The sequence below is a fragment of the Mustela erminea genome, chromosome 1 (genome assembly GCF_009829155.1).
Source record: "Mustela erminea isolate mMusErm1 chromosome 1, mMusErm1.Pri, whole genome shotgun sequence".
Lineage (NCBI taxonomy): Eukaryota > Metazoa > Chordata > Mammalia > Carnivora > Mustelidae > Mustela > Mustela erminea.
The window spans coordinates 437,390-461,290 of record NC_045614.1 but is presented as its reverse complement, the minus strand read 5'-3'; the positions used below and the strand labels follow the sequence as shown (position 1 = coordinate 461,290).

The following is a 23,901-nucleotide window of genomic DNA, read 5'->3' as shown; positions in this document are numbered from 1 at the left end:
GAGGCCGGTGCCGAGGGAGGGCCCGGCTCAGGCGCACGCCTTCCTGCCCCCGCTCCCATGAGCCCGTCTCTGGGACTGCCAGGGTCCCCGTCTCCAGGGCGCGGGGCCTCTCGTCCTGTGGCCCTCAGACCACGGCTCCCTGAGGTCGGCCTGAGGGTCTCTCTTCTTCCCGAGACACCTGCCACTGGATTCAGGGCCCAGGACAGTTGGGGGGGGGCCCATCTTAACCAAGGACACCTGCAAGGACCCTATTCCCAAACAGGCTGTCTGACGTCCAGGCAGCTGGGGCGCTGCCATCCACCTCCCGGGTTGTTACGGGCTGGGAGGGTAGGGGTGTGTCCCTGAGGTGCCAGGCACTGGGCCTGCAGGGGTGGTGGGCGGTGGGCAGTGGGCGGTGCCTATCCCCCTCCCCCCGCCCCACAAGACCCTGCCAGCCCTGCCGCTGGGGCCTTCAATAGGCAGACTGGTTACCGTTTAACCCCATGACCCCCAATTGTCCTCTGTCCGCACGCAGCCCGGCGGGTGGAGAAGGGGCGGGCCGCATGCCCCGCCCCCGCGCGTGCCCACCCACCAGCCTGCACCCCAGCTGCTCCCCTGACCCGGCTCAGAGCACAGGGGTCATGGGGTGGCTGCAAAGCAGCTGGGAGGAAGTCCCTCTACGTCCCCATCAGTGGCACTGGCCCGGGGGGTCCAAAAACTTCAGAAGGAGAGGGTCTCTGCCTCAGGCAGGGAAACCAAGGCACAGAGCGGGCCAAGCCCTGCCTAGCATCTCCCTGACGGCACCTGCAGGCCAGAGACAGGGCACCCCGCAGCTCAGGGCGGAGAGAAGGGACCTCAGCCTCCCCGGGACGTGGGCCATGGTCCCACGGACAGGTCCAGGTCAGTCAATTCCAGCCACTGACGGGACACCGTGACGTCTGCTAATGGTTGATGGGTGCCCCCGACCTCATGCCTCACGGAACAGGGTGAGCACACACACGTGGAGCCCAGTCACACACACACGTGCCACAGACCCACAGCCACAGGGCGCTGCCACCTCATCCCACGTGGGCTCAGGGACCGAGCCAACAGCACTCTCCACACGCGCTGGGGTACGTGGCCCAGCCTCCCTCCGCTGTGTCCGGACCCCAGGACGTGCACCCACACATCTGTGAGAGCTGGGACGGGCCCCACGGGGCTCACGCCCTTGTCCACAGACATACCAAGCGTGTGGACGCACGGACAGGCTTCCAGATGACAGACACGTAACAGACGCTGCAGAGACGCTCGCGGCCCCAGAACGCGCAGACGGACACACGTGGAAAAGCCACGGCACCGGCACACAGGTGGCTTCCAGACTCCCCCAGGGCCTGGCCCAGTTGAACACAGACCCCAGTGGACACGGGACCTCTCCCCCGCAGCTCCCGGGGACCGCGCGTCTGCCCACCGCACGCCCACACCCACGTCAGCGGGCCAGACCGCACATGGCACACGCACGCTCCTCCCCGATGGGAGGCGCACGTGGTCCCTGCCCGCCGGGCACCACTCCCTCCAGCGGCCGCGTGCGTTATTAGAAAGCGTGGGGCGGGCCGGGCACTTGGCAGCGGCCACGAGGGTGGGGAGCTGATGGTGGGCGTGGGGCCAGGCCCCGGCGGCCGTGACCCCACGGCGGTGACTGGGCGGCTGGTGGCGGCGCAGGGGCCAGATAAGGCTCTTCCGGCTGAGTCAGTGCGGTTCCCAGGGCTGGCACGGGCAGAGGCACGGTGCCAGGGGCTGGCGGGCAGACACCCTCCCCGGGCCTGCCACGGCCCGCTGGCTCCACGCCAGCAGCCACAGCAGCTTTGATGAGGCGGCCGCTGTCCCAGGCGGGGTGGGCTGAGTTCCCAGGGGCTTCCCAGCACCCTCCCCGCCCCCGGGCGCAGGGCCCTGGCTGCTGGCGCCCCAGGAAGAGGCCCGGCGCCAGAGCCGGCCCCCAGGACACATGGGGCCTGGCCCCCAGCCCACTCTGTCCCAAGCATATCAGACGGACACCGCCGGGTTCAGGACCTAGTGTCTGACCTCAAAACCTTTGCCCAGGCTGTGCCCTCTGCTGCTAACACCTTACCCCGCCGGGAGAACTCTCATCCTTCTCCCCTGGCCCTGCAGGCCTAGCGTCTTCCAGGCCTGCCCAGAGTGCAGGTCCCGTAAGGGTCCCCAGTCACCTCTCTGCTCCCCAGCTCCAAACCCTGCCAAGGCCCCTTTCATTTACCCTAATGCCTGCCACTCGATGTTCCAAGATGCAGACTCTACCCTTCTCTGCCCCCTAGCAAACTCTTATACACCCTGTAAAGCCCCTGCCCTAAAGCCCATTCCTCCCTCCTCTAGCCCAGCCCTGATCCCCAGGGGCTGTGAGTGCCTGTGTGGGGGCCCGGTGGGGGCCCCAGGAGGGATGAAGAAACCCTCTGCCTCCCCCCCCCCCCACCCCACGATCCCAACCACGCTGCCCGGCCAACTTCTGGAGCCCAGAGATGTTCACTGCAGTGTTGTTTACAGCAGTGGAACAGGCCAGCGTGTTGCTGTCAGCCCCGTGAGGAAACCACCGCGGAAGAGAACCAGGGATTGGGGAACGCTCAGACCCACAGCGTGACGCGGAGCGGCGCTGGGAACGGCAGCCAGCCCGGGGCCCAGAGAGCACTCTCTGCTTCCCCTCCGACGAGGACGGTCCCAACGCTGCTTCTGCAGTCAGATACGGCCCTAAAAATCCGCACGTGTGTATTTCCTGTGGCTAAAAAAACCTACGTGAGCCCAAAGGGCTAAAAAACCCAAAATGGGACCCCAGCCTCTTGCGAAGAACACCCCTGAGGCCCATAGCCTCACCTCCACGTGGGCTGTGCCTGCTACACAGGAGAAGGGCCCCCACGGGCATCACATGGGCCCCAAGAGGCCTGGGGAGGGGTGGGGCCAGGCAGGGTCCATGGCGAGGACAAAGGGGCCACCAATGACCTTTCCCGCCTAAGTCCCTGTGTGGGTCCAGGCCCTGGGTCCTGACACCCTGATGTGAGGCCCTGGACCCACTGTGTTCATGGCAAAGGAGACAGAGGCCCAGAGACCCCATGTGTCCACCCTCCGGTGCACACTAGGTCCTGTCTGTAGGCAGTTGACGGACTCAACTGCCCACGTCCGTCTCCATTGGTGTGAAGGGAAGAGCCCTCGGCCGCCCTTCCCTGTGGGATTGGGGCGTGTGGGGCACAGGAGACAGGCTCAGTCCCCACCTGCACAGCTAGAGGACAAGTCTGTGCTGCAGTGGTCACCTCTACATCTTGGAGCTCATCGACACGTTGTGCAGTGGACGGACGTCACCTTGAAAAGCAGGCGGAAAACACCGCAACGTTCAAAGCAAACCAACGCGCAGGGAGACGCCCGCCACCCTGTGACTTCGACAGCACAGCCATGATCTCTAGTGCTGTCGAAGCCATGCACAAGCCAGAGCCTCAAGAGGCCACGGGAAGGAGACCAGCACGGCCGCTGTGGGAAGCTGCCCGTGGGTCCTCGAGAGGCCAATTAGCCTCACCGCCCAACCCAGTGGTTCCACTCCTGGCTCTGCGCCCATGAGAGCTGAAAACACCTGTCCACACCAAAGACATGCAAGCGTGATCACAGCAGCCCGACTCACAGCAGCTCGACTCACAGCTGCCCAAGGCGTAAGCAACCCAAGTGTCCATCACAGGTGACAGAACAAACACAGCATGTCCACCACACGCCAGAGCGTCCCCGGCCACCAGCAAGAGCGAGGCCTCCACGTGCGACCCCAGGGATGGACCCCAAGCCTATGACACGCAGGGAGGGAACCAGACACAGAAAGCACACAGGGTGTGTGAGTCCACGTGTGCGGCACCCCCAGACCAGGGTCCTCCACAGACAGGAAGGGGGCTCGCGGGGGCCGGGGGCGGGGGGGTAATAGCTAAAAGATACACTTCTAAAAGTTTGCGTCTGAGGTGACAGAAACATCCTAAAAGGACCTGGCCGTGGCTGCATCACTCCGCGAAGACACTAAAAACCACTGAACTGCACACTTTCAACAGGTGAAGTAGGTGCTGTCTGAGTCTGATCTCAATGAAGCTGTTCAAGACAATCCCCAAGTTTGAGCTTCAAGACCAAGGATCCTGATTCTTAAGATCTGAGGTTAAGACCTGCAGGGGCGGGGCAGCGGGGGGGCCACCATCTAGAGCCCGGGCCCAGCTACGCAGGTGACAGGAAGCCACCAGGATGCCACGTCTGATGCCAGGAGGCTAAGATCCTCATCACTGTCTGAAACACGCCTGATCCCCGGCCAGTGGCTCGCGGCGTGCTGGCCTCCATCCGCGTGTCCCCAGGGCCCCACGGCAGACAGGCTGTGGGGGTTCCAGGGATGGTTTCATGGCCACGAGCCCGCTGCCCCAGGTCCCTCCCCAACCTGGCCTCCCCGAGACCATATTCACGGCTCTCAAGGGTTAGTAGGGGAAGTCGGCCCCAGGCCCTGCCAAGACTTGGGAGGAAGAGGCAAGAGATGGTGCCAAGTGGGCGGCTGGCCGGCTGGGCCGCCACGTGCCAGGAAGGCTGTGGGGAAGGCGCCAGAGTCAACACGGCCTGACGTCTGCTGGGCCGGCTGGGCCCGGGACGCTGCCGACACCGGCCACACAGGTGCCCGGCCAGCTGGGCGGGAGGGCAGAGCCGGCAGCCGGCCCTGCCATGAGTGGGCAGGAGGAAGGTCCCGGCCACTTTCTCAGAATCCAATCCTATCTCCTGCAGGCCCCGACCTGGCAGCATCTGGCTCCCCGGCCCACACACACACACCAATGTCGGCCCTGCCCCAGGGCCTTTGCCCAGGCTACTTTCTCTGCCAGGTGCACTGTCCTCCTTCCTGAGGCTTGACCCAATGGTGTATCCCGAGCAGCCTCCCCCCACCCAGCCAAAGAGGCCAGATCAGCTCTCTCCGACACCTCGGCACGGCTGTCCGGTTCCTGAGGCCGGCCTCCCCCACACAGGGGAGTCACCCCCCAGCTCGGCGGGACGCTGAGCCCCGGTGGCTCTGGGGCTCCCTGATCCGCTCTTGCTTCCGTTTCCGCGGCCCTGGGCAGCCCAGACAAGTGGGACAAAGGCTCTTGTGGCCCTTTGTTCCTGACATGCCGAGGGCGTTTTGGGGCCTGGCCTTTGCCCCCAGTCCTGGCCTGGCCTGGCCGCCCAAACCCTGCCCCCCCCCCCAGGGGGCTGAGGCCACTGAACAGGGTTGGGGGCTTGGGGTCCTGCGTGGCCCGGCCGGGACCCTGCAACGCTGGCATATTGTCCAGCTCGTCCCCGAGCCTGCGGCTCCCGGTAACTACCGTGAGAACAAACAAACAGCCCAGGCAGCCTGCGCTTTCTGAACCACGGCGACCTCTGGAGACCCTCCCTCAGCGCTGTGGCTCTGGGCAGGGCGCCAGCCCAGAAAGGGAGGGACACGGGGGTGGGGGCGCGACTGGGGTCCACGTGCAGGGGCAGAGCCTCCAGGAGGGGGTGTGTGGGGCGCTGGCCACACCCAGAGAGGTGCAGTCCGCTGGCCGTCACCCAGCCCTCGGCCCTGCCCCACCCCAGCCAGACGCCTGGGCAGCTCCGTCCGTCCAGCCGGCTCCCCGCCACTGGGAGCCCCCCTGCCCGGCCCCCTCTGCGTGTGTCCAGCCCACCGGCCGGCCCTTGAGCGCCCTCCAGGAGGGGCCCAGAGCTGGTTCTGGGAGGCCAGTATCCAGAGGGGGCCGCCCCAAGGCCACACACAGCCACCTCCCAGCTCGTGCACACTGGCCTGTCCACAGCCGGGGGAGACCTCGAAGGCCCGGGCTACTGGGCTACCGGGCTGGGGAGGCCAGGTCCCCGCTGGCCACTCCTGGAGGTCGGAGCAGGGCCCAGCTGGCCATGGACTGGAATGTGAGCCCGGCCGGACGCCATCTGGTTTCCATCTGCCCAGCCCAGCTCGGGCCCAACATCAAAGGGTCCCCCGCCCCGGCCACTTCCTCTGCCCTGGCCGCCCGCAGGGAAGGCACTAGGACAGCCCTACTTCCTCCCCGCCCCTCCACAGCCCCAGGGGGTTCTCAGTCGTCAGCACCAACGTGGCCACCCCCTGCCCAACCAACCGCCGTGGCCCCTGTGACCGGACTCCACGCCAACTGACCAGACCTCGCACCGGCGTCCCCAAGCCCCCAGCGCCCTGCCTGCACGTCTGCCCGCTGGGCCTCGCCCCTTGACCGCGGCCCGCGCCAAGCCCAGTTCGGCCGCGTGGCCTCTGCCCGGGCACCTGCCCAGCTCAGGGCCCCGTGCCTGGCTGGCTCCCTGCAGGCCCCTCTGGGCAGGCACTGGGCAGCCCCCGAGCTCGGGTCCCCCTCCTGTCCACACAGGGCGCACCCCACCGTCGGGCCGTCCCACCCACGGGGCGTCCACAGGCTCCCTGCACGCGGCCGTGCGCCTGGCCGGCGTGGGCTGGGCGCCAGGGCCCAGCAGCAGTGCGCGTGCCCCCGCCCGCGGCCCCCACCACGCACCGCGCACCTGCTTGAACTGTTCCTCGTAGGTCCAGTCTCCGTGGTCCGGCGGCTGCAGCTGCGGCGCCAGGTGTGCAGCGCCTCCGGCGTGGGCCAGGCTGGCCCCCTGGCGTTCCTGGCCACCAAGCACCCGGGGCCCACTGTCACCGCGGTAGGCCTGGGACGGCGGGGCCCTGCGGGGCACAAGGGCAGCAGGGCCCAAGCCAGAAGAGCCCGGGGGCCCCTCCTCGTCCTCGAAGTCCTCCTCCTCGTCCTCCTCCTCGTCCTCGTCCTCCTCCTCGTCCTCCAGGTCGTCCTCCAGCTCCTCCTCCTCCTCTTCCTCCTCCCACTTTGGCTTCCTGGGGCAGGCAGAGGCCACAGGTCAGGGGCGATGGCGCCAGCGTGCTCCAGCCCCGGGGCAGGTTCTGCTCTACACCCGAGTCCCGCTCTCCCTCTCCAACACGGGGACAGCGGCCCCCACCTGCTCCAGGTGCTGCAAGGGGCACGGCTGTGCTTCCCATCAGCCCACAGCCCCCCAGGGACCCTGCACACCTGCCCTCCGTGGCACGGGCTTCCTTGGTGGGCCTTGGAAATGCTTAGCCAGTTCCTGCCTCAGGACCTTTGCTCTGGCTGTTCCCTCTGCCAGGCATGCTGTTCCCAGCCCCAGCCCGATCACCCCCAACACCGCTCCTTTATTTCCCCGTCATAACCCACAATCACCCCACTGCTCTGCTTGTCGAACATCTTCCCAGAGTGATTCCCCTGGGGTCTTGCCCGTAGCTGGATGGAGGCCTGCACTGGGTCTGGCGGGAACACACGCACGGTGGACGACCACAAGCCAGCCGACACCCACTGTGCACGGGTCCCTCCGGAGCCCCTGAATCTGCCGGAGCCTCACTGGGCAATGGGGCTCCTGGCCACACGGGGCTGGTCCATGTAAGTCAGGCTGGAATCAAGCCTCCCCCGCCGCCCGTGAGGGGCGGCTCCTAGGTTGGTGAGATACCCACCGTCCTCCAGAAAGTTCTAAAGGACAGTGCTGACCTCGGTGGTCAGCGGGGACAGGGGCTTGCCCTATAGCTGCCTGGGATGCATGGAAGGCTCAGTCGACGCTTGTGCAGTGCGTAGCCCATGGAACCCGACTCACAGGTCACCGTCGGAGCCCACGTCCTCAAGGTGCCTGACATCTTCAGCATGTCCCGGTGCCTCCCGGCCTCGGCCCGATGGGGCAGGCGAGCCTGGCACCCCTTCCTGGACCGCATCCTCATCCTCCAGGCCAGGGGGCCCGTCCTCTGAGCCGCTGGGGCTGGGTGCGGTTCCGAGGCCAGCGGCCGCCGCCCGCATGGCAGCCAGCGCAGCCATCTGGGCCCGCTGCATCCGCACCTTCTCCGGCTCTCTGTCCTCCTCCGGGGTGGCCCTGGCCCGGGCTGGAGGGCCAGCGGGGAGCTCGGCCGGCAGGGGCGGCGGGGGAGGCGCGGGCTGCCGGGCTTCCAGCTCCTGGCGCGCCCGCTGCTGCCGCTGCAGAAGGGTCTCCATGACGGCCTGAAGCTTCATGGCCCTTCGGGCCGGGCCGCCCCGGGCACCAGAGCTGGGCGGCAGGGGCGGCCCCTGTGGGGAGGGGGCCTGGCCGCACTGCAGTGTGGGGGCCTCCGGGGAGCCGGGACAGTGCAGGGTGGCGGGGGGCGGGGGCGGGGACCGCCGGGTTCAGGCCGAGGGCATGCCGGTGCTGCGCCCTTCTCACGCCAGGCACCAGGTCACAGCGGCTGGTGTCGGGCTCATTCACGGGTTTGCAGAAACCTGGGGGCAGCAAGACCAACCATCAGACCGCGCCAGGGCTCCTTGGCCCCGTCCTCCCGACTGAAGTCAGACCACAGAGGCCTCTGGGAAAATCCCTCCCATCCATTCCCATCAGGGTGCAAACCGGGAGGCCTTCCTGGAGGTGGGAGGTGGTGCTCTCCCCATGGGCCCCCCTCTGTCTGCCCTCCGGCAGGCTGGGAAGCGGGGTCAGCCTGCACTGAACTCCCTAGGGTCTCGAGGCGACCCTCACCCTCAGGGCCACAGAGAAGCGCAGGTACTGACCACAGCTTCAGGGGAAGACCCTGGATTATTGCTTCATAAACAGAGTGGGGGACCGGGCATGCCTGGCTTCTGATTGGCTATAGCCCGTTACCAGCCGCCAGAGGCCAGGTGGGTTCTGGGTTCCGATTCTGAGTTCCAGACGCTGCCCGCACCCCTGCTGCCCGCACCCCTGCTGCAGAAGGCTCCAGGCACCGCCCCCCCAGGCTAACCAAGACAATGGCTGACCCAGACTGACCACTCCTTGTACACAGGGCCTGAGCGAACCTCCCTCCTGCTCCCGCCTCATCTCTAAAGCCTCAACCTCTCTGGACCTCAGTTTCCCCATCTGAAGGACAGTGTCTTGACAGCGCCCACCTGTCTGTGCTCAAGCTTGCACACAGTGGGCCCATCCGTGGTAGGGAAGGGGGCGCTGGGTGGGACTCACGGTAGGCATACAGAGCACTGAGGCCCATGGGTGAGCTGGTGGCCGAGAAGACACACACAGCAGGTTCCAGGAGAGGCTGGGTTAGGAGCAGGGTCTGGGTGACGTCACAGCCTCCCTCGCCACCCCATGTGACCTCTGTAGGGGAGTTCTCCTGCCTCTTGGGACCCCAAGTGGGGCCAACATCCCAGCATGAGGTGCTGTGCCCCAGCCTGGGGTCTCCTCAGCGTCTCAGGCAGGAACATCTGGGACCTGGCAGAGCTGGCCCCACCAGCACAGAAAGACGCAGGTCCCACCCCCGCCCCGGACCCCAGCACCCGCCACACCCCCTCCAGTAAAACCAACCGGGCAGAACCCAACAGGCCCAGCGGTGACACCCTGGACAATGCCTCCCAGGGATGGGGGCCGGGAGATGGGGGGCAGGAGACTGTCCCTGACCTGGCAAGTGAGCCCCTCAGCAGTTCCCGGGGCAGACAGGTTCCCGCGACCCTGGCAGCTAGTGGACGCTCACACACCCAGCAGGCCGCCCTCCCAACTCTGTGGCAACCCCCGAAGCGGAAACTGACCCCGCTCACAGGAATCCTGCAGTATAGACACCCCCGCACCTCCCCAGTCACCTGCCTTCTCCCCAGACCCCCTGGAGCTTTCATCTGGACGGGTGAAAGGGCAGTGGGGGGGGGGGGCAGGTGGTGGCCTCTGTGGGAAATAGGGATGGCACATGTCCCCAGAGGACCTCGGCATCCGGCAGGGGCAGGGGTCTCAGGGCACAAAGACCCTCTCCGAGGCCACAGGACTGGAGAGTGGCCAATGCAGTCTGTCCTTAGAGGCAGCAAAGCAGCACCCAGCCCCCCACTCCCCGTCCCCTGGAGGACTGGTGGTCACCTCCCCACCAGCCCAAAGAAGTGCTGAGGGCACATTTCACGCCCAGTGTCTAGTCTGGTCCGCTGCCCCTCCCCCACATTTGACAACTTCGAGACGAGCCCCCCCTCCCCACGGAAACGCTCCAGGCAACACCTCCCCTCCTGTTTGGGGGGCAGAAGGAAGAGGCCAGAGGAAGCCACTCCCCCCCAGCCTCCCACCCCCAGGCCTGCTGGGTTTAATGACCCTTCCGGGTCGCCTAGTGGGGGAGGGGAGCAGGGCAGGCCTCCACGTTGGGGCTGGTGGGGGGAGGCAGGTGGGAACCCCAGAACTCCCCTGGGCCGTGCCTGGGGCCCCCATGGCCGCCATTAACCCTAAGCTGGCGACGCCCACCCCCTCTAGACCCCTCCCCCAAGAGCCCTTTGTCCTCAGCCCCTACCCCCACTTTATGACAACCCCAAGGGAGAGGCATTCCCGGGCAGGGACCAGGCAGAGGTGGGGGGTGCTGGATGGTCGCTGAGACCTGACTAGGGGCTCAGAGGGATCCGGGGCCACACCCTCCCCCCAATGCCTCCCGGAGAGAGAGGTCACCCGCTCGGGCCGGGCCTTGCAAAACACGGTTATTTAAAGAGTTGTGCAAGGCTGGGGCCCGCGGGTGGCGAAAGGGGCCCCTCACTCCACGAAGGGAAGAGGGGGTGGGGTGGGGCAGAAAGCCGGGGAGGGGGCTAGCAGAGTTGGGAGGGGGGCGGCCCGGAGGAAGTGAGAAAAGAAAAACCGAAGAAAGAGAAGAAATAAGACGACAAAAACCCCAGTCCGGATTTCAAAGGCTTCTTGGAAAGCGACCGATTTGCATGGGGGGGGCAACCCCTCCGGCCCGGGCGACTAAAAACGGAAGATTATTGACAAATCGGCCGCCTGGGGTCGGACGCCGAACGTTGGAGTTGACAAACGCGCGCTCCCCGCGCTTCCTGCGCCCGCTTTTGTGTCTGGGGGGCACTGACCGGGGCAGGGGGGCTTTTCCCGGGGATCCCCGCCAGAGCGCGGGCCGCCCCGCCGAGCGCACGCCAGGCGCGGGCATGCTGGGGTCCCCCTCCAGCGGCTCTTTTCGGCTCCGGAGCCCGCACCTCCTAAGTAAGCAGTCGGGGCTGGAGAGGGTCGCGGGGGACCTGCCCTCCCCACCCGGCGCTGCCGCTCCCCGCGGGGCTCCGGAACACAGTGCCCGATTCCGGGGAGAACGTGCGATAAGAACCCAGAGTGCAGCCCCCCGAGCGCGCTGAGGGACCATTTCCTTCCGCCGGAGGGTGGGGGGCAGCGCTCCCTCGAGACCCCCGATCGCCCTCGCGCAGTGTGGGGGGGGGGGCCTGAGGTCTCCGAGGGGGGTCGCCGAGGAAACCCCCCCAACTCCGACCCGCTACGGCGGCCTCGTCGGTCCCGAACCCCCACCCCCGTCCCTGCCGAACTTTGGAGACCCCCTCGCCGGCTTCCCGGGCGCACTGCGCCCACCCAGGGCCGGAACCCGCGGCTTAAGAGGCCGGCCTCCCCCCCCACCCCCCCGCCTCACCGCGCAGGGCCCGCTCGGGGGGCGCATGCCCTGCGCCTGGCGTCCAGCCCTGCCCCGGCCGCGCCTGGCCTCCGGCCCCGGGCCGCGAGCTGTGCGCTGCTGGCTCCCGGCCGCCGCCGGGTTTGTGCCGCGCGCCGACTCACCGAGCCGCCAGCCGAGTCCGCGTCTACACCCCCATCCGACCCGATTGGTAAGAGTCTCCCCGCGCGCGGCCTCCCCCGCCCCTCCCCTCCCCCCGCCGGCGCGCTCACCGCCCCGCAGACAAATCACCGGGTGACAAATCGCTCTCAGATGCAAATACCTCGCCGGTGATTCAGCGCTGCGGCCCGGGACGCGGGGAGGGGTCTCGGGAGGCCCCCTCCCCCTTCCCGGACGCCCCCTCGGCCCCCGCACTCGGTCCGAAGACGTACCAGCAGCCCAGGGGTGTTGGGGAGTGGGGGGAGAGTGGCCAGAAATTTTCAGGTCAGGGCCCCTTTAAATGATAATAAATAATAAAAAGGGAAGGGGAACAGCGACGCGGAAGGCTCCGCCCCCTGCCTAGGGACGGTGGGCAAAGTGCGCGCCGGGGCCCCGAGCGCACGGGGCGCGGAGGGCGCGGGCTGGACTGGAGCGTTGGGGGTGGGGGGTGGACCTCCGCCTGGGAGGGCTGGAGGGACCGGAGCCGGGCTGGGGACCCCTTCACCTTCTTACCCGGCACCGAGAATGGGCCGGCCCTGCCGAGCTCGGAGTTTCACCCCTGTCCCATAGACTGGCGACTTGACTCTAGTGACTGCCCCCCCCAGCCTCCGCGGCCTTATCTGTAGAATGGGGATTAAACACCCGGTAGTGACTAGGCCTACGGGACCGAGAGCCGCAGCGGGCCGGGGTGTCAGGAGGGTACCAGGGCCCTGCGTTGGGGGCGCGGCAGGGTGGGCAGGGGTCTGGAGAGGGAATGGCTGATGGAGGGGGGGCACTGCTCCAGCAGAGTCGTGGGGTTGGTGGCGTGACTCGAGGAACATCAAGACGACCCCCACCCCCTCCAGGACTGTCACCCTCTAGGATAGACAAGATTATCCCCGGGGTGATAGGAACAGTTTTCTCCCTGGGAGCCTACCGCGGCCCTGCGCCCTGGGCGCGGCGCGCACATCTTGAGAGACTCTCAGTGTCCCCAGAGGCACAGAGTAGGGCTGGGGGGAGGGGGTGTGTGGCCTCAGCGGGTCTGTCGCCCAGAGGCAATCCTCGGGGGCTAGTGCAGAGACCCAGGCCCCAGCCCAAAGAGACAAACGGGAGCATGGTGGGGGCAGGGGGAGTTGGCATGGGGGGCACTTCTGAAGGGTCGGGCCCTCGGTGCTGGTTTCTTGGGCAGCCCTGTGCCTGTACCCTAAGGCACACAGCCCTGACACCTTTTCAGGACATCAAGCCTCCCTGCAAATTGCAGGTTTCCTGCTCTGGGGGGGATTCCCAAGCCAAGGCGATGGGTGCGGGAAAGCTATCCCCAGCCCAGGCTGCAGCCCAGCCTGCCAGCCCCAGGGCCTCTCCTATTTAATGGTGGCAGGTGGCAGAGGCCTCCACCTTTAGGCTGTTAAACACCCAGCCCCAGCTGCCCGCCTCCCCCGACCTCCACTGGAGACATCTGCCCAAGGAGGGGAAAGTTTGGAGAGACCCAGGTGAGCTGGGCCCCCCCTAAGGGTCCAGGCCCCAGGCCCCACTTCTCCAAAGTGCAAGAGAGCCTCTCCCTTACCAAAGAGCCAAACAGATCTGAATGCACCCCCTGCCCCACCCCAGCTTGAATGCCGGGCCGCTCTGTGCCTCAGTTTCCCCCTGTAAAACGCATCTACGTCAATTCATTCCTTGCAGAATTGTTTTGAGGGTTCTGTTTACTTCTGTTCAAAAGAAGGGGGGCCTGGTGGGGAAACTCAGAAGGGCAGGTGGGGTGCTGCCCCTCCCCCATCTCCCAGGGGAAAGCTGCTGTCCCTGTTCCCCCAGAGGTGCCCAGCCCCAGAGGGTGAGGGGCTGCAGGATTCCCAGCTGCCTCCAGTGAGGGGGACCCTATTTTTAGCGCCCGGAGGGAGCTGGGAATTGATACACAGACTTGCTGGCTCCACTGGGAGGGGCAGCAGGCCCAGGTCCTAGCCCACCTGCTCCCCACTTGGGGGTGGGGGTGGGGGGCCACACTCTTAAAAATTCACCCAAATCCCGTACTGTCCACCTGCCCATGTTATTCCTGCTCAAATATATTCCCACACTGGGGCCTTTGCCCTGGTGGCTCGCCTGCGGGAGTGCACTGCCCGGTCACCGGACAGTGCCCTGTCCCGATGCAAACTGCCGCCTCCGCTCCCGGGGGGGGGGTCCCATCGCGTCACCCCGTTTTATCTTCATCCGGGTGCTCTGTTCTGAAATGTCTTGATTCCGTTAACCTTGCTGGAAGCTGGATCTCCAACCCTCCAGGCTGTGCGTGGCACACAGTAGGTGCTCAATAAATGTGGGTCGGTTGGTTGGTTGAATGAATTCTTTTTTTTTTTTTTTAAAGATTTTATTTATTTATTTGACAGAGAAATCACAAGTAGTCGGAGAGGCAGGCTGAGAGAGAGAGAGGGAAGCAGGCTCCCCGCTGAGCAGAGAGCCTGATGCGGGACTCGATCCCAGGACCCTGAGATCATGACCTGAGCCGAAGGCAGCAGCCTAACCCACTGAGCCCCCCAGGCGCCCCTGGTTGAATGAATTCTTGTGTTCTGTCTCACCCCATGGGATCTGTGGTGTCTGTCTACACAGAGGTGGAGGGCAAATGGAGCGATTCACCATCTTGATTTCCAAAATCAAGGCCAGACAGGCCTGGGACCGGGTGCTGGGCAGTGTCACTGAGCCCTGGCCCTGGCCTCTTGTTGACTTGTCCCTGTAAGCCAGGCTCCATGGAAAGGCAGTTCTTACAACTTTGAAAACAGAAAAGAAGCAAATGTGCCAGTAAGGGATATGTGATAATACATCCAGCCTAATTTAAAGTAGATTTTTTCAAGTTTTTTTTTTTTAAGATTTTTTTTATTTATTGGGGCGCCTGGGTGGCTCAGTGGGTTAAAGCCTCTGCCTTCAGCTCAGGTCATGATCCCGGGTTCCTGGGATTGAGCCCCGAAACGGGTTCTCTGCTCAGCGGGGAGCCTGCTTCCTTCTCTGTTTGCCTACTTTGTGATCTCTGCCTGGCAAATAAATAAATAAAATCTTTTAAAAAAAAGATTATTTATTTATTTATTTGACAGACAGAGAGATCACAAGCAGGCAGAGAGGCAGGCAGAGAGAGGGGGGGAAGCAGGCTCCCCGCGGAGCAGAGAGCCCGATGCCATGAGGGGCTCCATCCCAGGACCCCAGGACCATGACCTGAGCCGAAGGCAGAGGTGCCCCTTTTTTCAAGTTTCTAAAAGATTTTTACTTGTTTATTAGAGATGGGGGGACAGAGGGAGAAGCAGGCTCCCCGCTGAGCAGGAAGCCTCCATCATGACCTGAGCCCCCCAGGCGCCCCTTTGTTAGTTTTTGTATCAACATAGTTAAACAGTATCACATTTGGTACTTTTTTAAGGACGAGACTCATGAGACAAAAGCGTGTAAGACCCGGGAAGTTCATACTGCGGCTCTGCTTGACCCATCTTGCGGCGGGAAACCTTCGGCCAGGGTCCGGGTTGGGGCACCCATGAGCGCCCCCCCCCCAGGCGCTGCGGACTCCTCCGCGGAGTTGAGGCCGGAACCTCCGTGGGGCGCGCGCACCACCTGCCGGGCACCTGCGGGGCTGCAGTCAGGGGCGGGGCCGGCACGGGCGCGCCTGGGCTCCCGCGGGCGGCCGCCAGGTGGCGCCCTCTCCCTTGACCAGGAGATCCTCGGGTCAGACGGGGAAACCGAGGGCGCGCACGTCTTTTCTGCCCTGTAGCTCTTCGGGGCGCTCTGCGGTAGACCCGCTGGATAAGGGCGGGATCCCCGGTGTATTGCTATCGCACGGGACTTCCGTGTACTAAAAGGTTTTCGGGGCGCCTGGGGGCTCAGCGGGTTAAGCCTCTGCCTTCGGCTCAGGCCATGGTCTCAGGTCTGGGGTCGGGCCCCGCGTCCCCCGCGTCCGGCTCCCTGCTCAGCGGGGAGCCTGCCGGTCCCCCACTCCCAAGTGGGTAAACACGGCCTCAGCAGAACTGAAAGTGGCCCCTTCTGGTGCCCCCCGACCTCCCCGGGCTCACCCCTGTCGGGCGGCCCTGGGCGGACCCGCCTCGCCTCCCTCGTCCCCGGCAGCAGACTGTGCTGCCTGGCGCGCCGTCTGTGGCTAGGGACCCTCATGGTCCTGAAATAGCTGCGGCGACCCCCGTCTGCTGGGACCGCGTCCCTCCTCGCTTAGAAGCCCCATGGGTCCCAGCTCTCTCCGCAAAGACCCAGCTCGTCCCTGCAGCGAGCGACCTTCCCACTTCACCCTCCTCTGGCCCCACGGGCCTTAACCCACTAGACATGGCCTGCCTCCGGGCCTTTGCACTGCCTGTGCCCTCCGTCCCTTTTGCTCTTCCACCACCTCCAAGCTGCATTCACAGTTCCCAGACTCACCTCCTCCAGGAAGCCTTCCTGGAACTGCCCCCACCGAGGCAGGCTCCCAGTTACTCACAGAGGGGACCCAGGTCTCTCTTCCCAACCTTCTTCCCTGCAGTCACTTTGCGTCTCCCCAGGTCGTTCGCCCCCTCTGTGGACAAGCACACAGGGACTCTGTAGAGGTTGCTCCTTGTCTCTGCTGTGGCCCAGTCCCCAGGGCAGAGCCTGGCACCCGGGGAGGGGCTCTGCAGACAAGATCCGGCCGAGCAGGCTCCGGAGGACTCTCCTGGATCTCCCTCTCAACCCCTGGACTGCGCGTGTTTTTCTGAGCTCGCTGTAAGTCCTGATAGGATCCCCAGGTTCTCCCCGACAGCCGCGCTCCGCAGAATTGTGCTACCGCATCCCAGCCAGAATCCACCTGCCTTATTGGGATCTCCCCGCTGCCCGCCCTCCCTCCTCACCACCCCTGCCCCCTTTCCCTGGGCAGGGGCTCATCTGTCCTCTCCTCCCACAACGGCCTCATCACAAGGGAGCTGTTAGGTGGGCTCGTACATCAGGTAACATTGGGGGGGTGTCTTTTTGTCCTGCGTGATTCTGGGAGATGGTCCCGGGGCCACCTGTCTACACAGGGCGTCCGCGACGACTCCCCACTGAGTGGTGTTCCTGGGGCGGGCCAAACCCTTTGCCCACCTGCTCACCGGCTGGAGGACCCATGAGCTGTTCCCGCGGCGGTGACCTCAGGTAAAGCTGCTGTGGGAACATGTGAAGGGGTTTTGTGTAAAGGGACTTTTCATTTCTCCGACACGAAGGCCCCAGAACCCCTTCTTTACCTTATTTTTTAAAAAATTCATTTTCCAAAAAAATAAAATAGAACAAAGAATAAAAACTCATCTTCTCCGGCAGCAATGGTGCCACTCCCTCTGCGCATACCTGTGTTAGCCCCCACAGCATGCTTGGTGGTTTCTCCCACAAACGTGTACTCAGCCCCACTGTGTGTGGGGTCCTGGGACACAGTGGGGACCGCGTCAGATAGGCGCCCAGCAGGTAACCGGAGGACGTTGGGGTTGTGGTGGGGTAGCAGGGGGCGCGTGGGTGAGAGGGTCCCAGGAGTGCTTTCCAGAGGAGCAGCAGCTGAGCTCAGACCTGACGGGCTAGTGAGAACAGCTGGCATGACAAAGGGACCAGCGTGTGCAAAGGCCCAGAGGCAGAGGGAAGGCAGCCGTTCCAGCAGCTGCAGAGAGACCGGGAGTTGGGGGAGCAGGGGTGGAGGCGGGGAGGGGGCGGCAGGGCCTGCGGGCAAATGAGGAGAATTTCACCCTCTTGCTCTGCCCAGTCTGGAGGCTAGTGTTGGAAGCAACAAGCAAGCTTCAGGGACACCTGGCTGGCTCAGTGTGTGATTCTTGATCTTGATCTCAGAGCCATGAATTCGAACCCTGCGTTGGCTGTGGAGCCTCCTTTAAAAAGTTGTAATAATAAGCTGTAAGCTTCAGGAGAATGTCAAAATGGCCCTATGTTTTGGCTTCTCGGTCTCACAGTAACATCGGGGACAAGCTGGATTGTTTGGAAGTCCACGACGCCCCCAGATAATCCGGGGGACCACCGGGGGCCCTGCGGGGTGAGTAAGCCTCTGCCCGCAGGGCTGCTGCGGGGAGGCTGAGCTCATCCCCGCTCCCGCGCACACACACAGCCCCACCTAAGCGGCCAGGGTTTGGGGGGGGGCTAGGGCAGCTCCAGGATTCAGTGTGGAAAAATGACGTGGTGGGACCTGGCAGCCCAGGCCTCCGGGCCCCTGAAGGGCCACCTCTTAGAAGCTCTGCCAAGGGGTGAGTCTGACTGACCCCAGCGACCCGTGCGCAGCCTCCAGGCATGAGAGCAAAGCCTCCTCCGGCCTCCTGGTCCCGCTGAGCCCAGTCACCCCCCAGAATCGTGAGCGACCATCTGCTCGGCCGCCCTCTGTTTTGGGGCGGTTTATTACAGTCCCGCTTCTCCTGTGGGCAGCTCCGGGCACAGAGCTCCGGCGAGGACCCGCTTCCTCAGGGATGCCCAGTTCCCCCAGCAGGACTCCGGACACGCGCCAGGTGGCTGCACCGGGGCCTTATTTCTGTCATTTTATTTTATTTATTTATTTATTTATTTTTTAAAGATTTTATTTATTTGACAGAGAGATCACAAGTCGGCGGAGAGTCAGGCAGAGAGAGAGAGAGAGAGAAGCAGGCTCCCCGCTGAGCAAAGAGCCCGATGCGGGGCTCGATCCCAGAACACTGAGATCATGACCTGAGCCGAAGGCAGCGGCTTAATCCACTGAGCCACCCAGGCGCCCCTATTTATTTTTTTTAAAGATTTTATTTATTCATTTGACACAGAGAGACCACAAGTAGGCAGAGAGGCAGGCAGAGAGAGAGAGGAGGAAGCAGGCTCCCCGCGGAGCAGAGAACCCGATGCGGGACTCGATCCCAGGACTCTGAGATCATGACCTGAGCCGAAGGCAGCGGCTTAACCCACTGAGCCACCCAGGCGCCCTATTTTTTTTTTTTAAGATTTTATTTATTTATTTAACAGAGAGAGAGAGAGAGAGAGATCACAAGCAGGCAGAGGCAGGCAGAGAGAGAGAGGAGGAAGCAGGCTCCCCACTGAGCAGAGAGCCCGACGCGGGGCTCCATCCCAGGGTCCCGGGATCATGACCTGAGTTGAAGGCAGAGGCTTAACCCACGGAGCCACCCAGGCGCCCCTATTTCTGTCATTCTAAAATGCACGTGGTGTTCACATTTTAATATTTCTGGACACTTGGATGAAGCTTACAGTGTTAGCCCCGCAAGGCCCTGTGTGGAAAATGTCCGAAGATGCTTTGGGGGAAATTTCCAGGGAGGGCCAGTACCCAGGTGTCTTCAGCGTCAGGAAACAGCAGTAACTCTGACAACGTCTATAGCCCACGGGACAGCACCGTCGTGGGGAACCATCAGGAGGACAAGACATTTTCACTATGATTATGTTGCACGAAATAAAGACATTAATTATAACCGCGGAATAGCAGCCGCTGTTCAGGCAGCGCTTGTCCCTGAGGGCCCGCTCTAAACCCGAGTCGGCCCAGAGAGGGGCAGCGTGTTCCCTCAGGACACACAGCCTGCCGGCTCCCCAGGGACACACGCAGGGCTCCCTGGCGTCCGGGTCCTGGCCGAGTCCGGGTGGGCGGCCAGGCAGTGCGACTCCGTGCGGGGGGCGGTGGGGTGGGAGGGTCCAGACCGCGGGTGCTGCGGGGGCCGTGGACAAGCGCAGGGGCAGACCCTGCGGAAGGCCTGCCGGAAGTGGGAGCCCAGGAAGGCGTAGAGCAGGGGGTTCAGCGCGGAGTTGCTGTAGGACATGCAGTGTGCCCAGGTCTTGAGCGCGTAGGCCGTGTAGCTGCGCGGGTGCCAGGCGCCTGCGGGGCCCACTGCCTGCAGCACCAGGAACAGCTGGATAGGGCCCCAGCAGGCGGCAAAGAGCAGGACCACGGCGGCCACCAGCCGGGAGACCTTGGCCCGCACAGCGCCCGCTCGCTCTGCCAGCAGCTGCCCCTGGCGGTGGAGGGAGGTGGTGGGAGGCAAGGCTGCAGGCGGCTGGGGCACCTCGTCAAAGCTCCCCTCCGTTTTCATTTGTATTTTATTTTACTTTTATCTTATCCTTAAGCTCTACGCGCAACGCGGGGCTTGAACTCACCGCGGGATATCGAGAGCTCGCCGGGCACCTCCAGAGCTCCCCTTCTCGACCCCGGCAAGTTCTCCCGCTCGAGTCCCTGAGTCCCTGACCGCACCCCTGTCCCCAACCCCCCCCCCACCCCTGCCCAGCGACACACCTGCAGGGAGCTGTCGGTGGCGGCGGGGCGGCCCAGGTGGCGCAGCATGGCCCCGTAGCAGGCACAGGTGGCGGCCAGGGGCAGCAGGTAGAGCGCCAGCAGGTTGTAGAGCGCGAACGCGCGCTCCAGGGCGCGGCTGGGGAACACCTCGTTGCAGTAGGTGCGGGGCCCTGGCGAGAGGCGGTGCAGAGCGAGGACCGGCGCCGACACGGCCGCAGAGCCTGGACCACAGGGCAGCTTGAAGACCTTGCCCGAGGGACGAGGGACGCCGGGCGCCTCCTCGGGCAGCGTCACCCAGGCGCGGGGCCCCCAGGGCGGGCTATTTAGCTCACTTCCCAGATGTGCGCACGACCGAGGCCCACGACCCAGGCCCCTCCCCGGGCCTTGGTGGGGGTGGGGATGCCCAAGGCACAAAGGCTTGTCCTCGAATCCCCAGCCCCGGCGGCCCTCGCGCTGCACTCACCCACCCAGATGCCGAGGCTGACCGTCAGAGCCAGGCGGGGCGTGCGGCGGTGCAGGGCGCGCAGGGGGAACACGGTCACGTACCAGCGGTCCACGCTCATGGCGGTCAGGGTGGCGCACGTGGCCTGCACGGAGACCTGGGAGGGCCCAGAGCTGGGCGTTTCGCCCTGGGTCCGGCCTGGGCCCTGCCCTGTCTGCGCCCACACCGTGGCTCCCCCCAGATCTCCAGACACTCGGGCACAAATGGGACGTGTCTTGGGAAGGTCTCCAGGGGCCACGGGTTGCAGGGGCAGGAGAGGGGGACACCAGAGAGCGGAGGTTTGAGAGAGCCATTTGAGGTCCGCCGAGACCCGGACTGAGACAGGGGAGGCAGAGCCATCGTAGGATGGCGGGACGGACCGCGCAAGAAGCCGCAGGACCCAGATCGCCCTCCCTATGCCCACCTGCGTAACCCACACGCGGTCCGGAACTCACGCACCTGCTGAGTCCTTCTCCCCGCGGCGTGCGTCCGGGCCCCACTTCTTCCTCGACCCCGCCCCACCCGGGGTCCAGCCCGCCCACACCCGGACTCCGCCCCCGGGGGCCCCCTCCCTCCCCCAGCCCGTGCACCTGCTGCATGTAATTGACGAACTTGCACATGAAGTCGCCGAGCACCCAGGCGGGCAGCGGGTAGAGCAAGGCCGTGAAGGGCACGCAGCACAGCAGGAAGGTCACGTCGGTGGCCGCCAAGTTGGCTGCAGGGGCGAACGCGCGGGGAGCCTCAACCACCGAACGCCGGGGCCCAGCCCCCTGGTCTCTGCCTTCCTAACCAGCGGGATCGCTCACCCCCGACGTCCTCAGGCAGAGAATTTGGGGCACCCCCCAGTCCCCCACTTTTCCGTTGCAAACATCCCCTCTGCACGGGCTTCATTAGGCATTCAAGGGTCAGTCCGCATCGCGGCTTACCCCGTCCCCCTGGAAGAGCCAGAGCACGGGGCTTCCGCATCCGCCTGCAGGCTGGAGGCAGCGGTGCCGCCTGCCGCCACCATCGGATGCAGAAAGCTGTGCACTCACCTGTGCCCGCTGGGCCAGCCCAGGGCACAAACGTGTGAACCGGGCCATGGGCCAAAGGTCATACTTTAGTTCACTGGGCACGGGGTTACAAAAGCCCCATTTGGATCAGACCCTTTCCTCAAGGCTCAGGGCCTGGCTCTCGGGGAGCCGTTGTTCTGCAACCTCCCTCTGAACCACCGTGCGCGGAACCCTCTGCAGCTCTAGCCCGAGAGGGCAGGGACGGACGGCAGGGACAGGACCCGTCTGGGGGAGCCCCCTCGCCTCACGGGATCCCAGCGTGGCAGGCAGGCTCCCTGCAGTGCCCCGGCGCTCACCTATGTAAAAGTTGGTCACCGTCCTCATTTGCTTGTGGCGGCAGATGACGAAAATGACCAGAGAGTTCCCAGCCAGGCCCAGCAGCATCAGCGCCGCGAAGAACAGTGGCACGAGCCAGGCGTCCACCGGCGGCAGCCGGGAGGCCCCGCCGCCCCAGGCACTGGCCGGCACCCTCCCGGAGGCGTTGGGCGCCGACATGGCCACGGTGCTCACAGCCCCACAGGCCTCTTCCTTGGCTGCTTCTGGGATCCCAGCGGGGACCCTCCTCCTGGCCTCCCGCTGGGCACACACCACGGAGCACAGGGAAGGGTCTCAGTGGGAGGCCGCTGGGTCCGGAGGGCTGCTCTGCTGGGCTGGGCAGCTTCTCTGCTCCCGAATCAGCCCCTGGCAGTTTATAGCCTGCCGCCCGCCCTGTCCCCGCCTTCCCCGTCCTTCCCGCGCGCCCACCATTCACGTGCTCAGCCAACTTCTCCCCTCTCTTTCCTCTCCTCCCACAGTCCACAGTCCTGGCGAGCGCACTGGAGGGGACAGGCTGGAGGAGGGGTTTGGGGGGCCAGGGGAGAGGGCTCAGCTGCGTGGAGGCTGCTCTGGGTCCTAGAAGGACGATCCCAGCAGGAGGTAGAGACCCACAGGACCGGCGAGCAGGCCGGACCAAAACACAGATGCAAGAGAAGACCCCTTGGTAGTGGCCATGACTTTGACCTTCCGAGTGCTTGGGGCTCAGTGGGTGGGCCCTGGCTGGTGGTGAGGCCAGCCCTGACCCGGGGCTGCGAGGAGGGGCACTGGAGAGCCGTGGGCCGCGCAGAGCAGGGCAGGGCTGCCCGGGATCTAGCCTTCAGCAGACTCCTGGTCTTGAAGAAGCTCCCTAGGACTCCACTGCTGTAACTGGGGTGTCTGCCTCCCACCCAAGCGACCGCCGGTAGCAGATACTCGCACTGGGGTCGTGGGCACCTGTGATCCTGGTGGCAGGAACCAGGTGGAGGGCATTCTGCAAGGACACTGTTGACCCCCAAAACCCACACCCAGAAATGTACCCCAGATACTACCCACGAGGCATGCCTCAGTGTGCCGGCCTGCTCCGGCCATGGCGGGTACCACGCAGAGACAAAAAGATGCCGCCATTGAGGAGATGGTGACTAAGAGGTGGGGGAGGGGAGAAACGGGGAAACAGGCCCTGGGCCCCTGCGGCACATCAGTCATCCCCGTCGGTAAAGACTGGGAGAGGGGTACTGCCCCTTCACCCTCTTTCCGCCTTCAAAATTATTCTCGGCCTAGAAAGTCAGCAGGCCAGGATGAGGAGACCCAGGCTTGCTAGGAAGAGGGACTCTTGGGGCCGCAGCTGAGTCCAAGGGCCTGGGAGAGCTCTGAGGGCATGGCTGGACCTTTGAGGTGGGGGCGGCGGGCAGCGGAGGCGGCTCCTGGGGCACCGAGTGTCCACGAGGGGGTTGGGAGGGTCCCGCGCAGGTTTCCGGGGAAGGAAAGAATCAGGCCAGAGTCAGGCCGAGGCCCACACTGTGCCCTCTCCCACCAGCATGTTCATGGAGCTAGTTGTCATGGGCCCGACCAGGGGACCAAAGGCTCCTGGCCCTCAGGACCCCCTGCCTGTCCCTCTGCCCAGAGGCGCCTTCTCCCAGGGTTGGAAGCACCATCGATTCCTGTGGGTCTTCTCACATTTATCTATGTGACCTCGCACAGCACGTGCTGTGGGGGCGCTTAGCAGCCCCTCCTCCTCCTCACACGCCTCCCGAACCTGTTGCGCTCTATTTGCTAAGGCGATCTGGTCCTGTGTCCTGCACCATTTCCAGCAGGCTGCGTGTGGCAGGTTATATCCCTGTGCTGTCCCGTGACGTGGTCCTAGACCCCCCACTCTTCTTGTAGATGGAAGGGGCTCTAGATTCCACAGCAGCTTTAATTCTCTACCCCATCCCCTAGCTCCCCGTTGCCTCTGAACAAAACCCAGACCTCCCCTCCCAGGACCTCCAGGCTCAGGGATCCACCCTCTGTGCTCAGGGATCCACCCGTGTGCTCACTCATCACCCTGCTCTGGTTACTCAGGATGCCCCAGGACCTTTGCACTGGCTGTTCTTTTTGCCTGACATGCCCTTCCCACTTTGCAGCTGACCAGTCCCTCTCTCAGAGAACTCTTCTTTCCTACCCCGCTCGGTGGGGAAGGGGTCTGCCTTGGTCACTGCTGCATCCCCAGAGCCCATTACTGGGCCGTGCCCACAGGGGGCATTCCTTAAATGAAGAAATCCTTAAAGGTGAAAGGGGGTGGAAGCTGATATCCTATTTTTAGGCACGGGTAAACTGAAGCACC

The 23,901-nt window shown here is 64.6% G+C and overlaps 3 protein-coding genes across 9 annotated transcripts in view; 1 reads left to right on the top strand and 2 right to left on the bottom strand.

The window, feature by feature from the left end:
* Nucleotides 1–11,872, bottom strand: part of ARID3A (AT-rich interaction domain 3A) — a 28,523-nt gene extending 16,651 nt beyond the window's left edge. The window contains exons 1-3 of one of the 7 annotated variants that reach the window (XM_032304457.1): nucleotides 11,700–11,872; nucleotides 7,627–8,276; nucleotides 6,511–6,841 (exon numbers count right to left, since the gene is read on the bottom strand). In XM_032304457.1, coding sequence (XP_032160348.1) covers nucleotides 6,511–6,841; nucleotides 7,627–8,033 — 738 coding nt within the window. In that variant the 5' untranslated portion in view covers nucleotides 8,034–8,276; nucleotides 11,700–11,872. The other 6 variants (XM_032304487.1, XM_032304461.1, XM_032304449.1 and 3 more) reach the window with 6 other exon arrangements.
* Nucleotides 9,172–16,762, top strand: LOC116567783 (potassium/sodium hyperpolarization-activated cyclic nucleotide-gated channel 4-like). Its single transcript, XM_032303106.1, has 4 exons — nucleotides 9,172–9,424; nucleotides 10,977–11,588; nucleotides 16,063–16,261; nucleotides 16,555–16,762. The coding sequence occupies exons 1-4, from the start codon at nucleotides 9,172–9,174 to the stop codon at nucleotides 16,577–16,579; spliced, it is 1,089 nt and encodes a 362-aa protein (XP_032158997.1). The 3' UTR covers nucleotides 16,580–16,762.
* Nucleotides 16,763–18,620: 1,858 nt separating this feature from the next.
* On the bottom strand, nucleotides 18,621–21,870 carry KISS1R (KISS1 receptor). Its single transcript, XM_032304509.1, is given in 6 exon segments — nucleotides 18,621–19,045; nucleotides 19,048–19,476; nucleotides 19,755–19,975; nucleotides 20,218–20,353; nucleotides 20,826–20,950; nucleotides 21,584–21,870. Coding segments are annotated over 6 exon segments (1,470 nt in total). The 5' UTR covers nucleotides 21,783–21,870; the 3' UTR covers nucleotides 18,621–18,685.
* Nucleotides 21,871–23,901: the final 2,031 nt, after the last annotated feature.